At 52.1% G+C, this 15,665-nt stretch overlaps 8 protein-coding genes across 8 annotated transcripts; 3 read left to right on the top strand and 5 right to left on the bottom strand.

Annotated features, from left to right (window-relative positions):
* Positions 1-482: 482 nt before the first annotated feature.
* ALT_9205 (DUF1295 domain protein) lies at positions 483-1,567 on the bottom strand (the record flags this gene model as incomplete). Its single annotated transcript, XM_033559804.2, has 2 exons — positions 483-810; positions 873-1,567. 2 exons carry the CDS (start codon positions 1,565-1,567, stop codon positions 483-485), a joined length of 1,023 nt encoding a protein of 340 aa, XP_033415695.2.
* Positions 1,568-1,902: 335 nt separating this feature from the next.
* On the bottom strand, positions 1,903-4,651 carry ALT_9204 (putative DNA mismatch repair protein; the record flags this gene model as incomplete). The annotated part of the gene is made up of 3 exons (XM_033559803.2): positions 1,903-3,764; positions 3,811-4,199; positions 4,245-4,651. 3 exons carry the CDS (start codon positions 4,649-4,651, stop codon positions 1,903-1,905), a joined length of 2,658 nt encoding a protein of 885 aa, XP_033415694.2.
* A 335-nt stretch (positions 4,652-4,986) lies between these two features.
* On the top strand, positions 4,987-6,474 carry pfa4 (putative palmitoyltransferase with autoacylation activity Pfa4; the record flags this gene model as incomplete). Its single annotated transcript, XM_089600565.1, has 6 exons — positions 4,987-5,321; positions 5,368-5,393; positions 5,466-5,539; positions 5,590-5,889; positions 5,938-6,016; positions 6,074-6,474. The coding sequence occupies 6 exons, from the start codon at positions 4,987-4,989 to the stop codon at positions 6,472-6,474; spliced, it is 1,215 nt and encodes a 404-aa protein (XP_089455062.1).
* A 39-nt stretch (positions 6,475-6,513) lies between these two features.
* Positions 6,514-8,896, bottom strand: ALT_9202 (transcription factor domain-containing protein; the record flags this gene model as incomplete). The annotated part of the gene is made up of 6 exons (XM_033559801.2): positions 6,514-7,435; positions 7,482-7,637; positions 7,683-8,296; positions 8,341-8,432; positions 8,480-8,714; positions 8,780-8,896. 6 exons carry the CDS (start codon positions 8,894-8,896, stop codon positions 6,514-6,516), a joined length of 2,136 nt encoding a protein of 711 aa, XP_033415692.2.
* A 407-nt stretch (positions 8,897-9,303) lies between these two features.
* On the bottom strand, positions 9,304-10,728 carry ALT_9201 (NAD(P)/FAD-dependent oxidoreductase; the record flags this gene model as incomplete). The annotated part of the gene is made up of 2 exons (XM_033559800.2): positions 9,304-10,155; positions 10,207-10,728. The coding sequence occupies 2 exons, from the start codon at positions 10,726-10,728 to the stop codon at positions 9,304-9,306; spliced, it is 1,374 nt and encodes a 457-aa protein (XP_033415691.2).
* Positions 10,729-11,308: 580 nt separating this feature from the next.
* ALT_9200 (aromatic amino acid and leucine permease) lies at positions 11,309-12,925 on the top strand (the record flags this gene model as incomplete). The annotated part of the gene is made up of 1 exon (XM_033559799.2): positions 11,309-12,925. One exon carries the CDS (start codon positions 11,309-11,311, stop codon positions 12,923-12,925), a length of 1,617 nt encoding a protein of 538 aa, XP_033415690.2.
* A 354-nt stretch (positions 12,926-13,279) lies between these two features.
* Positions 13,280-13,999, top strand: ALT_9199 (putative 2-haloalkanoic acid dehalogenase; the record flags this gene model as incomplete). The annotated part of the gene is made up of 1 exon (XM_033559798.2): positions 13,280-13,999. One exon carries the CDS (start codon positions 13,280-13,282, stop codon positions 13,997-13,999), a length of 720 nt encoding a protein of 239 aa, XP_033415689.2.
* Positions 14,000-14,141: 142 nt separating this feature from the next.
* On the bottom strand, positions 14,142-15,581 carry ALT_9198 (10 kDa chaperonin; the record flags this gene model as incomplete). The annotated part of the gene is made up of 5 exons (XM_089600564.1): positions 14,142-14,163; positions 14,217-14,275; positions 14,341-14,538; positions 15,267-15,331; positions 15,383-15,581. The coding sequence occupies 5 exons, from the start codon at positions 15,579-15,581 to the stop codon at positions 14,142-14,144; spliced, it is 543 nt and encodes a 180-aa protein (XP_089455061.1).
* Between the last annotated feature and the right edge of the window lie 84 nt (positions 15,582-15,665).

Below are 15,665 nucleotides of genomic sequence, written 5' to 3'. Positions count from 1 at the left end.
TATTTGTCTCGACGTTTTGTGTTTGATTGAGCGTTCAGCCAGTTGTATATGGAGGTCTACTGTTCGACTTGTAAAATGAGATAAGTGAATGGTGGAATGTCTATGTGCTTGATGTAATATCAGCGGGTCTGCGGACTATCTAATGTGCTAAGGGCTATACAGATGCCAATGTGCCAATGAATCCACTGAGTCTACCCAAACTACTATTGAAAGTTTCTACCTGCACAATCATGAGGCTCTATCCAACTAAGCCCGGATATCTAACACCTTTCCAAGACGGAGTCACGACAAGGGGCTAGGAATCTGTAATTCTCACTTTTATTGTGTAAAAAGCTACATCCCAAGGATGACGGGGTTCTTCTTGACTATCAGACGGTTATCCAATAGGTTTATAATATCTGTCAAACCCTGTAAATACTCCATCCAGATTACATAGAAAATATGAACCATATTACTGCCTTCGTAACTGTACAATTAAGAATCTACTGACCCAAGGAAGAACGCACCATCTCCTCAACAACAACACCCACAACCCCACTAGCAACAACAGCCCACGTCCACGGATTCGCCAGCTCCGACAACGCAGGCCAGAAGCTGTTCTTCTCGCGCCGCCACGCCTGCAGCTGCGCATACTTGTGGGGATCCTGCGTTCTGTACCTCTCCTCCTGGCTCGCCTCATTCTGCGCATCGCCGCCAACAAAACGCAGGAAAACATAGTTTGCAACCGGGCCAAGCAGGACAAGCGGGTTGAATGTGTTTGCCGCGTTGAGGACAACGAATGATAGGTGCACAAGGGTGTCACCAAGGTAGCTGTAGAATGGTCATTAGCTTTGATCTTTGTGTCAGCGGGGGAATACGAATACAATACGTACTTTGGATGACGGACGATGCTCCACACGCCATGGCGGCAGAGATCATCACGCTCCTTGCGGTGCAGCTCCATCTGCGTATCGGCCAGCGCCTCCATCGCGAAGCCCGCGCTGAAGAGGCCGACGCCCAGGGCGCGAAGCATGCCGGAGGTCTCTGCGTCAAACGACACGCTCGACCAGCTCATCCGGAAGGGCAGGGTGAAGGGCAGGGTGATGAGCGTCAGGAACGCCGCTTCGGGGAGATACGACTTGAGGAGCGCCGAGTTCCAGAAGCCGGGGTCCTTGGCCTTGAGCTCCTCGTAGCGCGGGTCATCTCTTCCGCGAGCGAGAGAGCGCGACACGATGCGGTAGAAGAGTCTACTGCCCCAGGCTGTAACGCAGGATAGCAGGACCTTTTCGGTCCAGGGAATGGCGTTCATGGCGCTGGTGAAGGTGATGTTGTTGTGGTACATGGGTTCGCCGACGGCGCTCCACCAGGCGTTGGCGACTTGGCTGAGGGGCCAGAAGTAGTCTTTGATTTCGCCGCGGTCGGTCGCTCTGGAGAGGGCGTAGGCTGCTACTGAGAAGCTGGAGTGGAGCGCGAACGAGGGGAGGATGGTTGATTTGAAGATGCCGACATCGCTGGTGTTGAGTCCGAGATGGGAACGTTCGTATGGCCATCGGTCGACGTCGACCAACGGCTTTGCGCCGGCCTCCATTTTGACTATCTGTGCGATTCAAGCGCTATGTCAATTGAGCAGATTCCATCTTGTCGTTGATGGTGGTGTGCTGCGGGTTTTGTAGGTAGGTACAGTGTTGATGTCAGGATTATGTAACGGTTCGTTGCGGCCATCTGCCAACCAAGTTATTGCCTACTTGATGATATCATCGTTATACATAACTTATGGAGAATTATACTCTTTAATAGAAATGCACTGCTTCTTTATTTAGAAACAGGACTTGTGTTGTCGATTTGAGGTTAATTGAGTAGAATCTATATCTATACATGTCATAAGTATACCACGCTGCTATCAGGAGCACAGATCTAAAGATTTCATGCAGATGCAGATGAGCTACCCATGTTAAAATGACCCAGACGCTGATGTAGATCGGAGAGGTTTATCTGAACGGCAGGGATGTCTGAACCTTGTGTAGTTCGAAATTGTTGCTTGATTAACGAGGACAATTGACCCTCCCATAAGCTTAGGGATTGCAGATCCCCGGCGGTGAACCCCGCAAATGGATCTTCCTCTCGCATATATAAATCATGTTCATATAAATCGTGAAATTGCTTGGAGATCAGAGGGATGTCTGCAGGCTGCACCAGGCATAAATCATGCAATTCGCACCCCTCGGGTATCTTCTCGAACGGCAACTTGTTTGTTTGAATTCGTCGGATTTTGGCCGGATCTGAAGCAAGCCTCCTATGATCATGCGAGCTTCTACTGCGCATGAGATAAGACCTCGGATCATGTGGGTTTAGACGAGGGCTCAGGTTGTTAGTTTCAGACAACGATTGCTCCGACTCGGCATTGCTGTTATTGACGTCGGGCTGCAAAGCGGCTTTGGCGGCAAGATATCTGCTCACATGAGGTGAATTCGCGGCGGATGCATTCTTCCTCTGCTCGCGGAGACTTGTGATCGCTTCTCTCTTGCGCTTCTCAAAGTCAAGTGCCCTTTCCAATTCGGGGTTATGGTCAGCATTCGCCAGTCTGTGCAGATTTGCAGACCATTGGTCAAGCCGTCTCGATGCAGGCTCTGAGGCACGACTCCGGCTGACGACTGACGATTCGACCGCGCTCGTCTCCTCAAATGGATCTGGACTTCCTGAGGCCACAGTGAAACCCGGAGGGGCCGTTGTGTCTGAAGTGACCGGCGGACGTTCCCGTTGGGCAAATCGGTCCTGCGCTAGCTGCGACAACCGAGGCTCCTCATGTTCATTCTCCGCCTCAACCGGCTCTTGACGAACTGATGCCCGCGTGGTCTTCACAAACCACGTATCGAGAGCACCGTTACCATAACGCTCTTTGTCGCGCTGCCTTGAAGCTCTTAATCGCACGGATGGAGCGTGTAGTGGCCTGGTTGGCGAAGTTTGCGTGAGGTCGGAGACTGAAGCAGAAGAGTGAGTCTCGGTTGGGGAGTGTGACAGTCGATTCGAATCAGGTGTGGATGCACTCGGCGAAGCGGAATTTACTGAGCGCAACGGAGATGCATGGGTCGCAGACCTAGATTCCTGTTCCTGCGCCGCAGGAGGCAGCTGCGCGGACCCTGTTGGACCCCTCGACGGAGTCTTATTGGATGGAGCTCCAGAAGGGACATACAGTCGTGTTACTGACCATGGATTGAGGCCCTCTAATTCTCTGCTTCTCCTATGTCCGGACGCACCAGGACTTCCATCGGAGAATGATCGCTGTTCGTGTCGGCCATTATTCGGGCTGCTCCTCATATGGAAAAGAGAGCTAGCCGTGACGAAGCTTGGTGGCCTGTTACCCTCATTCACAGTTTCGACAGAACATTCAGCGGTGTCTTTACGAGCTAAAAGTAATTCGAAGGCGTCATTATTTTCCATCCTTTCTTTCCCTTTGGAGGAGCTTTTGTGTTTCTCGGTCCCATCAAGGGTTTCACCGTAAACGTCCTTGAAAAGATCTTCTGCAAGAGAAAGAACGGCTTGCTGGTCCTCAAATAAAACATCGTCCTTGGCCGGTTCAACATTCACGTCGTAACAGGCTTCCGGGCAACGTATTTGCAAGCAAAGAATTGGATCTGCTATGTTCGAGAAACCGCCGCTACGTGAAGCAGCTGCTCGTAGATAAGTCTTGTACAGTTTTGAGATCTCGTGCCCAATGCCCCGAGACGCTGAAAGCGGTCTACCGTCCACACTGAAATACTGTCCCGCATTGTTCACTTTTGAGAAGTCTGCGCTCATCAGCCAAGTGCTCAGTTCAATGTGTGGAGTGAATACCTGATCCAGGATCCGCAAGTAGGGCCATCAGTCGAAAAGAAGAGTCATTACCGCTCCGAGATTCCTCATCTGACTCGTTTCCACAGGGCCACTGCTTGGTTGCGCAAGCGGAAGCGACTTCAGTGCCGGCAACTTTGAGTGCTGCGTCCATAAGCGAGGCATCTTTTCCAGGGGCGTAGACCCAGTTCGCCTTTTCGCTAGCAGCTTTAAGAACCTTCAAGGAGAGCCTAATAGTGGGCTGAGCGATAGCATACGACTGTATGATTTTCTTGACCTTGGCTATTGTCTTTGCGGTACTTTTCAGTACCGTTTGCCTCCGGACTGGTATGTTCTTGAAGAGATCCGTTACCCGGACCGTTGTACCGACTGGGTGCGAGGCACGTTGAGTACTTCAATATGTCAGCACGCTTCGAACATCCTTCCGGACAACGTACCTGACAAGCTCGCCGTTTCTCCCATACTTCATGCAGAAGCCAGCTGGGTCCGCTTCAACTCTAGTCGTGACCGTCACTCCTCCACAAACTTCGGCAGCACTAGCTAATGCTTCACCTCTGAAGCCTAGAGACTTTCCGCCGAGTTTCCTTAGATCATCGACAGTCTCAATCTTGCTAGTGAAGGCGCGTCTACAGACGAAAGGATGATCTTCGGATGGAATTCCACGTCCATTGTCCTTTACCTGGATCACATCGACTGTGTTCTGGGAGATTTCTATAAATATTGCAGTTGCCTGTGCGTCAAGTGAGTTCTCCAGCAACTCCTTGACAACGGAGCAGGGGTCTGAAATGACAGAAGTTGAGCCAATTGCTCGAACAGTGGTCTGGGGAAGGGCCGCGATTGGCATCCTCAGTGGTGATGAAGCGATACTCGGATCATTCTCTAGATATATTGAGCCTTTCCATGTTTTATTGATGAGGGCCACTTAAATACTGATGAACTCGATGGATATTTTTCGGTGAAGTATGAAGCAAGATGGCAGGGATGAGTGGCCGTCGATATTTCCACGCACGCCTGTGGCAGAATCTAAATCACGTGTTTGCCGCTTAGTCAACACCACCTGCACACGTGGTCAGCATCAACAACACTTAAGAATTATCCTAAGCCATGATCGATTATCTTTGGCATCAATCAAGTTCCTGAAATGCATAGGATTGTATAGATGAATATGCCCCTAGCAAAATGCTCTGTCGCTCGTTCAACATTTCGCAGTTGGCGATTCCGTTCGTCTGCGCGTTGATCAGTTTTCTTGCGTACACGTCCCAGCTATTTTTCTATTATTTCGAGGAGGCACCACTAAGGTCACAAGAGCTATGGCGCTTGAACATCTTCGCTCTGTGTATCTGGGTATGCTATTACCGCGCATGTACTGTAGATCCTGGCCGGATACCCAAGGATTGGATGCCCTCCAACCTTAAGCAATTGGAAAAGGATTGCGCAGGGGGTAGGCAGCGCTGGTGTCGTCGATGCGAGGCGTTTAAGCCACCGCGAGCGCACCATTGCAAGACATGTCAAAGGTGAGGTTTTGTGACTCGAGAGTTGTTCCGGACTAACAAGTTGCAGGTGCATTCCGAAGATGGACCACCACTGTCCGTGGACATCAAATTGCGTTTCGCACTTTACATATCCTCATTTTATGATGTTTCTGTTCTATGCGGTAGTAGGCATGGGCTACCTTGAGACTCTTCTATTCGAGAGAGCCTCGATAGTCTGGTCGTCGCGCCATCTCCCTAGTGTATGTGCAGATTGTCCGCTTGTTTCTGGTGCAAGCTAATTCCGTCTTAGTACCTCGGCCCCAGTTTGGGACAACTGATCCATCTCTTCATTTTGTTGGTCGTGAACAGTTTGACATGGCTTGCACTATTCATTCTTCTACTTCGAAGTCTCTGGTCCTTAGCTCTTAATACCACCACTATCGAATCGTGGGAGATTGAACGACATGAGACTCTGCTAAGACGAGCTCGACATTTTGGAGGGTATCTGTCCGGACCGGGGGGTATCCAGGTTCGGATTAAGAAGCAGGAGTTTCCATATGATATTGGCATATGGTCGAATATCAAAGCTGGAATGGGCGGGAGTGCGAATGTTAGTTCAGCTGTGAGATTCTTGAGGTGCAACGCTGATGACGTCCAGGTATTAAGTTGGTTCTGGCCATTTGCAGCTACTCCTGACCAGTCGACTGGTCTAGAATTTGAAGTCAATGGCTTTGAGGGTGAGTGCACTGTGCGATGTACTGGTTGTATAGAACTGATCAGTTAATGCTGTGCAGACCCCAATCTATCATGGCCTCCACCAGACCCTGATCGCATTCCACTTCCTGCAAAGCGGGAGGATATGAGCGCCGCAATTGCAGCTGCCGATGCTTCGTATCACAGGGCTGTACAAGCGCGAAATATGCAGCGTTCCAACGATGCCAGCCATTCAGGAGGAGGACACATACAGCGTCGGAAACGCTTCCATGACCGGTTCAATGAAAATAAGACCAAAGAACAGGACTCTGAAAGTGAGAGTGACACTTCCGATGACGGTGAAGTACAGGATGGTGAGGAAGGCTGGAAGAACTCTGAAGGAGACCGCCTCCGTGATTTTGGAGTTGACGAGGAAGCCGAGTTCTACGACGAGGAAGACATCCCTCTAGGCATTTTGATACAAAGACGTCGACAACAATAGCGGCCAGTGATATGCTGTACGATAGGACCTTCTCTTGATTCACAATGATTGACTCAAATCAGCGTCAAATCTTGGATCATGGAGAGACAGAAAATCCCCCAACATCTGCATTTCCGGATGCTGCAGCTCCCTTGGCAATGCGCTTCCTCCACCGAACAGAGCCCATTCAGCCGCGCCATCGAACAACCTCAAAGAGCCCAGATTAGCATTGCTCACTGCCATACCTGATGGAACCATCTCGGTTGTGGCCCACCCTTGCTCTTGAATCGATCCCACAACCGTTTCGACGGAATTGCAATCCCCATCATTCTGCCGCTTCCACATAGACTCCCACTGTTTAAACTCCTCATAGTCCGAGGCTGCTTTGCCCACCTCATCAAACGACCTTAGTCTCACAAGGGCCCTCTCTAACGACTCAATCAACTCCACCTCCGATCTCGCCGACTCCCCGCTCGCCGCCATCTCCCGGATCATATCTAACCCAATCCGTAACGCCTTGCGAAAATGATCAGAGCGATCCTGGATCGAGTACGCGATTAGCACGAGCAGCGCTGCTCGGCACGAGCTGTATTCGATATACGAGGCGCGCGCCAGACCAGGGCCACCGTCACTGTCGCGGAGGGAGCTGCAGATGGAAATTGCGTCGGCGGCGGCTGTTATGCAGCAGGTCACGAGTTCCTGACGGGGCCTGGGCTTCTGAGCGGCGCTTGCGGGGGGAGTAGCGGGGGAGGTCGGGTTTGAGGGCGAGCCTCGCGAGAAGAGAAACGGGCGGCCGATGAACATGCGGAGGAGGCAGTGTTCGAGCTTGAGGTGGGCTGTTGATCGATCGACTGAGTCCTGGGCGTCGTTCTTTTGGATTATGGGTAGTGTGGACCACCATCTTTCCAGGTCATTTTTCCTGTCGGCGAGCCGTGAGAGTAGGAGTGGGAGGTCCTGTTTTGGGGTGGTGCGGAGGAGGGATCTGTGATTGTCAGTATGTCTGCGCTTTACTGATAGAGTAGACGCACATTTCTTTATAGAAATCCTCCAGGTGATGCGTGAGATGAATAGAAGCAAGCATATATGGAGCCGTTGAATCCTGTTCACCCATATTAACCGGCAAATGCGTGTCGACATCCGATTGCAGCATTCCTAGAGGCCGTCCATGGAAAATAGATATTTTCCTGCTCTGTCAGCATTTAGCAAACAAAGCGAGAGATGAAACAAACCTCTCCATGGCATACGCCGTCCACCACACCCTATTCCTCGTCTCCATCATCGCCGCACTAAACGCCTCCCCCACGCACCGCCGATGCATTCCGTTCTGCATCGCTAGCCGAATCGTCAGGTTGATATACACGTATCCCAATCCCGCCGCATCAATTGGCAACGCATACGCCGCGAACAGCAAACAGGCCTGCACGCTCTCCAGCGAGGACACCTCGATGATCTCCGGTAGCAGGCGGATGGCTTCCTGGTAGAACATGGTCCCCAGCTCGTCCTCGGAGAAGTTTTGGCTTTGGCTGGACGAGGTAGGGGCGGACTTTGCTTCGAGGTAGGCGTATTGCGTGCCGATGGCAAAAACAGTCAGGATGATGCTGAGGACTGGAGCGTCTTTGCTAGTGAGGGGTTCCGGGTTGGTGTAGAGGGCGGTGAGTCTGGTGAGGAGCCATGGTCTGTCGACGTAGAAATAGTGTGTTACGGCGTGTTTGAAGAAGATGTTGATGAGGAACTCGGCGATGTAGCGAGGGGGGATGCAGGAGATGACGGCTGTGAGGGTTCGCGAGCTGGAACGGAGCTGTTTTGCTCGGGGATAGTTTGATATTTGGTTTGAGGGGTGGGTCTGGAGACCTTAGTATGTATGATGGAACTATGGTATAGACGTACCTGGCTCAGGGAAGTGGAAGCGGCCATCCTATCCTCGATCTGACGCTTGACGCGCATGGAGAAGTTCCAGTATGAGAATTCCCCGGAGAAGTCTGTCTAGAGTCAGCGCCGCCATCTAAATGTAGAAAAAAATAAGTACGAGTAACAGTATCCTCCACCGGATCAATCGTGCACTCCTCCTCTTCCATAGCCAACTCGGCCTCGTCAGTCTCCGGCTGCGTCTCTTTGTCCGTCTCATCAATTGACAACGCCATCTGCTTGAGACTCTTTGTATCTAGCGCGATCCCCTTGAACGTGTGTTTCAGGATCCGCTCCATATACATGGCCCGCTCCTGCAGTTCAAGAAATGCATCGCGAGCGCTAGCAATGTCAGCCTGCACAAAGTACTGATCATTAGTGACTTGGACGACGTACCTGATATCCTGCGATACGGGCATACCGCGCACACGACAAGGACGGCCAAGATGCGAGCATTTCCTGCACGGGATTCCTCCCTCGCATTTTTCTTTCCATCGGCGGCATTGATCGCAGCTGTATGGTCAGTTTGGTACTTCATAGTTGATTCTGCAGGTAGGCCTACGCTCTGGCTGTGCGCTTTCTCTCGTCGGTCACTTTGCGGCGTTTGAGTCGGGGTGCAGGTGCTTCGGTGCTGGACTGCGGTCTGGAGATGGGAGGTAAAGGTGACGGGTATGCGCTCATTTTCTATCTCAATATGTATTGAAGAGAATAGTTTATGTGTTGTGTCTCAATAAGGACGCAGTGAAGATTATCATTTTGGTGTGGGCGTGTGGCTGCAGCTTGAAGTGGGCTTATCTCCGGTGGGGAAGCTTAAGTTTGGGAAAGATAAGTTGATAACAGATGGGGGATAAACATGGGGTAATGATCCACTGATAAACAACTAACGCTAAGCTAAAGTAGGAAGTATATATATGATGCACCAACTGGCAACTGGTTAACTGTCATCTACTGCTTGGTAGCAGGAAACAACCCCGTCCCAAGGATATCCCCGTCCTCTTCTTTTCCCCTTTGCGCCCTCTCAATCCTCTCCTTCGTCGTCTTAAACAACCTCGGCACCCCCGTCTCCTCAAACCTAACCCCCTCACCCACCATCCTCGCCAATCCCTCCGCCGACAGCCAAACAACCGGCATCCCATGCCCATTCAACCCCGCCAGGATAAACTGCCCGTCATTCTCCGGCACCGCTCCGACATGTGGGTTCGAGTCATATGAGTAACCCATAACCCCCACCCAGATCTGGTCCACCCTCGCCCCGGACTCCTCCCACCCGCGGAACGTGCGCTGCATGTACCCGTCGTAGAAGTCCTTGGCCGCGTCGATGAGCACGCTATCGTCGGTATTGTTGTACCACTGTTCGCGATGAGGTTTGAAGAGCGCCGACGCGCCGCCGACGATGATGCTCCCGTCTGCGCGGGGGATTAGGTACGACAGCACGTTGTCCTTGGTGCGCTCGACGTAGGAGTTCGTGAGCAGCGGGGCGGTTTTCCCTTCTGGAACGGCGATGCGGCAGCAGATGCCCTTGCAGGGGATGATGTTGTGTTTGTACTGCGGGAGGAGGGAGGAGACGTAGGCGTTGGAGGTGTGGATGACTTTGTTGGCGTGCATGGTGCCGCGGGGGGTGTCGATTGTGAATTTACCATCTGTGGATGGAGTCACTGCGGTCGCGGGGGTGTGGGTTTGCAGATTGACCTTTCCTGACGCTAGTAGTTTGGCGAGAAGGTGCATGATGAACTTGTAGGGCCAGATGGTGGCTGCGGTGTAGGAGGCACAGGCCAGGGCGCCTTTGACGCCGCAGATCTGATGGGGTTAGTATGATAGTATTGATATAATTCGGGGATTTAGACATACCCCCTCTACATTCTTTCCTGTGTGAAAGTCAACATCATCCATATACGCAAATCCATGCTCCTTCATGCGCTCAAACACCTTCCTCGCCCCCTCTGCCGCTTGCTCATTACGCCATACATCGATCGTCCGTGTAAGTCTAAAATCGCAGTCGATCTGCTCGCTCTCGACCAGTTTCTTGATCGCTTGAACATGCGCAATCTCAAACTCGACAATCTCCGCTGCTGCTTCCGGTCCAGCACGGTCAATGTACGTGGGGATATGTCCGTACAGATCCGGGCGCAGATGGCCTCCATTGCGACCGGTGGCGCCAGAACAGGCCCCTCTTGCCTCCAGGATAGTAATTGAGCTGATGTTGGGGTGGTTGTGTAGTAAATGCCAGGCAGTGCTCACGCCCGCATAACCGGCGCCGATGATCACCACATCGCTGTGCGTCGGGAGATCTTCGGTGGAGCGATGGTCGTGTAGTTCGTGGGGGTTGTTCTGCCAGAAGCAGGCCAGTGGGTTTGGGGGGAAGGTAGACATTGCTTGTTTTCTATATTCTTAATCACTATGGTTGATTGACAACTGTAGAGGTCTCATATATATTTATTCTGGCGACGACGTGGTCTGACCTGTTGCCTATCTGCTGATGATACGCCGGTCAGGCCCCAATGTTCCACAGGTTTACCTGCCCCACTTCTCCTCTATTTTCCCCGCTGATAAATCTTTATCTCGTCTTATCTTTTACTATGTGATCTGCAATTCTCCGGTCAAGTCCGGTTTATCATCATGTGACCGTGCATCATCCGGTCCGTTTCCGGTTGGTCTTGGTGTCACTATCCCCAGATGCAAGGGCTTAAGGTTGCAGTGGCTACACGAAAAGAGGGGAAGTTAAAACTTTGAGATAGGAATTGCAAATGCATCGTCTTTATTGGAAGAAGATGGCAAGCTATCTGCCACACTCTAATCTCGAAGCTAAACCATCACCGGATGAGCTTGAGCAGAGAGATAAGACATTGGTTAAATATCACCAACTGGCCAGGCCACAGGTTCACAATGATCCCAAGGTCCTCAACCTACTTTCAAATTGAGCATGCCACCTGAAAGAGCAATACCAACAATAATGTCTGAGCCTGGAAAAGACACCCTCCATGACACCGAAAAACAACTCCCCGACAATGACTCCGCCGCCGATCATCTTGGCGAGATCCGCCTGGTCAAACAAGGCCTCCACCAGCGTCATATCCAGATGATTGCGCTGGCCGGGACCATTGGCACCGGACTCTTCCTCGGCTCTGGGCGTGCCATTGCCCGCTCGGGGCCTCTTGGAGCCCTACTAGGGTACACCATCGTCGGCCTGGCCGGCTCAACCGTTGTGTTTGCCGTCGGCGAGATGGGGGCTCTGGTTCCGCTGAACGGAGGCGTGGTCCGCTACGCCATGCTCTTCTTCGACCCGGCACTCGCCTTTGCAAACGGCTGGAACCAGGTCTACTCGTACCTGGTCTCGATCCCCGCGGAGCTCTCCGCAGCGGCCGTCGTCGTCGAGTTCTGGGTGACGGTCAACAATGCGATCTGGATCACAGTGTTTGGGGTGCTGATGCTGGCGACAGCACTGCTGTTTGTGCGCGTGTACGGGGAGCTCGAGTTCGGGTTCTCGATGATCAAGATCATGCTCGTCATTGGGATCAATATCATGGCTCTGGTGATCACCTGCGGGGGCGGGCCGGACGGGCAGAGCATCGGATTCAGATACTGGCGAAATCCCGGCCCGTTCGTGCAGTACCTGGACGTCCCGGGCTCATGGGGCCAGTTCCTGGGGTTCTGGACGACGCTCAACAACGCGCTGTACGCATACTCGGGGATGGAGAACATCACCGTCGCGGCGGCGGAGACCCGGTGTCCGCGGCAGGCCATCCCCAAAGCGGCGCGACGGATCTTCGCGCGTGTGTTTCTGTTTTATATTCTGTCTATCTTTATGGTCGGCATGGTCGTCCCCTCCAATGACCCCAGCCTGCTTCGGTCTACCGGCAATGCATCCCAGTCGCCATTTGTCATTGCCGCCCGGCGCGCAGGCATCCAGGCCGTCCCGTCTATTATTAACGCGGCGGTGTTGACGTCTGCCTGGTCCGCAGGGAATTCCAATATGCTGGGCGGCACTCGCATCCTCTTCGGGCTGGCCATGCACGGACACGCACCTAAACTCTTTACTAGAGTCAACCGGTTCGGGGCGCCGTATGTGGCTGTCGCCCTGATCGGCGTCTTTATGGGCCTGGGCTACATGACGCTGTCGGACTCGGCCAGCACTGCTTTCACCTGGCTGCAGGACATCGTCTCCATTTCAACTCTCGTGAACTGGATGTGTATCTGCATCATCTACCTACGGTTCCAGTACGGGTGCCGGAAGCAGGGAATCGACCGGCACAGAGAGCTACCGTGGGCGGCGCCGCTGCAGCCGTACCTGACGTGGTTTGCGCTGGTATTGTTTACACTTTTATTGTTTACTGGAGGGTATAGCACGTTTATGCGGGGGCACTGGGATACAGAGACGTTTGTCTCGTCGTATTTGAACATTCCGATCATTCTGGTATTGTATTTCGGGTATAAGCTGTGGGGGAGGACGGCCATTGTTCCGCTGGAGGATCTTCCCATCCGGCCGTTTATCCAGGTGTACCGGGAGGAGCCCGAGCCAGAGCCAAAGAGGAGGACCTGGTGGAGGCGCTTGAATATTTTATGGTCATAGTCTTCAATCTGATGCACGTGTTAGGATTACAAACTGATCCTGCGAGATTGTATTCCATGATAAGCTACATATATCAAAGTAATCTCCGATAATGCTCCGATGTGGACCGGAACGCATCTGATCAGTACACTATATCCAGCTCGACATGATAAGCCAGATTGCCAGAGCCAGAACATGTTAATCTCTCATCCGCCGGATGTGCTCCGGTCCATGAACCATCATCACTATTTACTCCGCATCCCCACATCAATCGAGTCCACATAAACAACCCACCCCTCACTCATCACTTCTCCCAAATAGATTGAAACAAATGCATTGAATTAACTACAATCGACATCACAATTACCAGGAATAATGGGAAAACACATCATCTTCGACGTCGTCGGCACCTGCGTCTCCTTCGACGCCTACTTCGCCTCCATCGCGGCCACAATTGGCCCAAAACTCTCCACCTACAATATCACCCCCAAGCACTTCGGCTACACATGGATGACCGCCGCGGAACTCGAATTCACCTTCTTGTCTATTTCCGAGTCCTACCGCCCCTATAAAGACGTCATGCGCGCGCTCTTCTACCGCAGTCTCTTCATGGCTGGTGTGCCGGATCCACGCAGTGTCTTTACAGATGAGGAGCGAGATGCATGTATAGCCGGCTATGCGTCTTTGCAGCTTCGTCCAGAGCTGGTGAACGCGTTTGAGAAGTTGCGTGACGCAGGATTTGAGGTGTGGTGTCTTACGACTGGGGATGTGGAGCGTGTGCGGGGGTATTTTACAAGGGCGGGGGTTGAGATGCCTGTTGAGAGGGTGTTGAGCTGTGATGGGTTGAGGGTTGCGAAGCCGGCATTGGGGGCTTATCGGGCTGCGATTGAGAAGATTGGGGGGGATGATGAGAAATGGTTTGCGGCGGCGCATTTGTGGGATGTGTCTGCTGCGGTGAGGGCGGGGTTTCGGGGGGCGTATTGTGGTGTGCTTGAGGGGGAGGGATGTTGGGAGGTGTTTGAGAGGGAGAGCTTGGAGGTTGTGGCGGAGGGATTGGTTGAGATGGTGGAAGGGGTTATTAAGTTGTCTGGTTAGCAGTTCTTCTATATCTATCTTGTAGCTGATGCTCTGTCATGAATGTTTGGATAGAGTATAGGTATCATTTAATGTACAGCTATCGTAAACAAATCAAGAGATCGATCATACACTCATATCATATCATATCATATCATATCAATCAATCGGCAACAGCCAGAATCCTGCTCACATTAGACTAGATCAGAATTAACAGAGGACAGCAGAGGACACTCACTCGTCTCGATCAAGAAGCAAATACTCATCATTATCAACCCTCACCTGTTTCCCCTTTCCCTACCCATCATCAGCATCATCTGCGAAACCTCTCCAGAAGCTTGTTTGAGCAAAAGAAATCTCACCTTGGTATAGATAACCAAATCCCCCAGCCGGACATCCATCGCATGCCTCCCCCCGTTCCCCAGCGCCTTGGTCGTGCCAACCGCCAACACAACCCCCCGCGCAGGCTTCATAGTCTTCGTCCCCGAGCTTGCCGTCCCGACATGCGTGATATCATCTTCAGGCTGGATGATCACGGTGTTTTCCTGTGGACAGAGGTACTAACAGGCTTTGTTAATGTCAATTCATCGCACTTAGGTGCGGAAGTACTGGTGACGGTGGGGTGTGGCGAATCCGCAAACTCTAAGGCTGTTGCTACATACCGAGTGAACTGCGTCCGCTTTTGCCATGTTGTCCATAACTGCACGATACAGAACGGTACAAGACGATAGAACTAGTAGTTGGTCTTGTCAGCATGATTCTGCGGATCAAATATGAAGTCTGCCCAGGTGGTATCGGAGCATCAGCTGATTTTATCCCCCTCTGGGTAGGGCATATCTCGTTATGACGATTGCATCTCTTTGAACCCAATCAGATGAGCTGTCAGTCTGTCTCCGCTCGACGGTTCTGGCCACGCCGATTCGTTCTAGATTTAGTTGTGTCCAAGCTTTGACCAGGGGTAGCCGGAGAATGAATCGATCGTGGGTTTAGGTAGGTTACTTGGATAGATCATCCCGGAGTTCCTACGAAAGACCCTCTCATTGGCCCAACAAGTGAGCACGGTTTTTCATTGATTTACTACTCGTCTCCTAACTACTAACCATAACTGATCCTGAAACTACGGAGTAGACCTGACCAATCCACCATTCCAGCATCTCCCTTCTCCAGATACCAGGATCTTCCGCAGACACCACCTACAGCTGGATCGGGGAGCAGCCAAGAACAACGATTCCGCCCTAAACCTCAAGTAAGTATCCCGTCCGACGAAAGTTTTGTTTTGGCCACTTACGTAGTAGGTATTGCCAGTGCAGCAAGCACTATTCGCACTGCAGCTCTCGCCGACAACATTGGTGCCTGGTTCCGTTAGCAAAGCAGAGCAAGATAGAGTTCAGTCAGGGAACTTACAACTCAGACCGACGGCGCCGGTCAAGGCATTAACGTTTATGTTCAACAGTCGGAGCAGGCTCAATTGATCGGCATTAAGGTTATCCGGGTCCTGGACCTGCTGGCAGCATTTCTCGTTGTTAGCGCTGCAGTCCTGCGCGTTGACGGTCGCGAAGCAGGCGGCGCTGACGAGGGCGGCGAGGATGGTGCGGGAGAGCATTTTGCTGGTAGTAATTGGTTGATTAAGTCTGTGACTGTGATTGGCAGTGTGATTGTGCGTGTTGGAGGAAGATGTTCTGGTCGT

Source organism: Aspergillus lentulus, assembly GCF_001445615.1.
Source record: "Aspergillus lentulus DNA, contig: Alt17, strain: IFM 54703, whole genome shotgun sequence".
NCBI lineage: Eukaryota > Fungi > Ascomycota > Eurotiomycetes > Eurotiales > Aspergillaceae > Aspergillus > Aspergillus lentulus.
The sequence above is the reverse complement of the archived record's forward strand: the minus strand, read 5'-3'. Positions and strand labels throughout refer to the sequence as shown.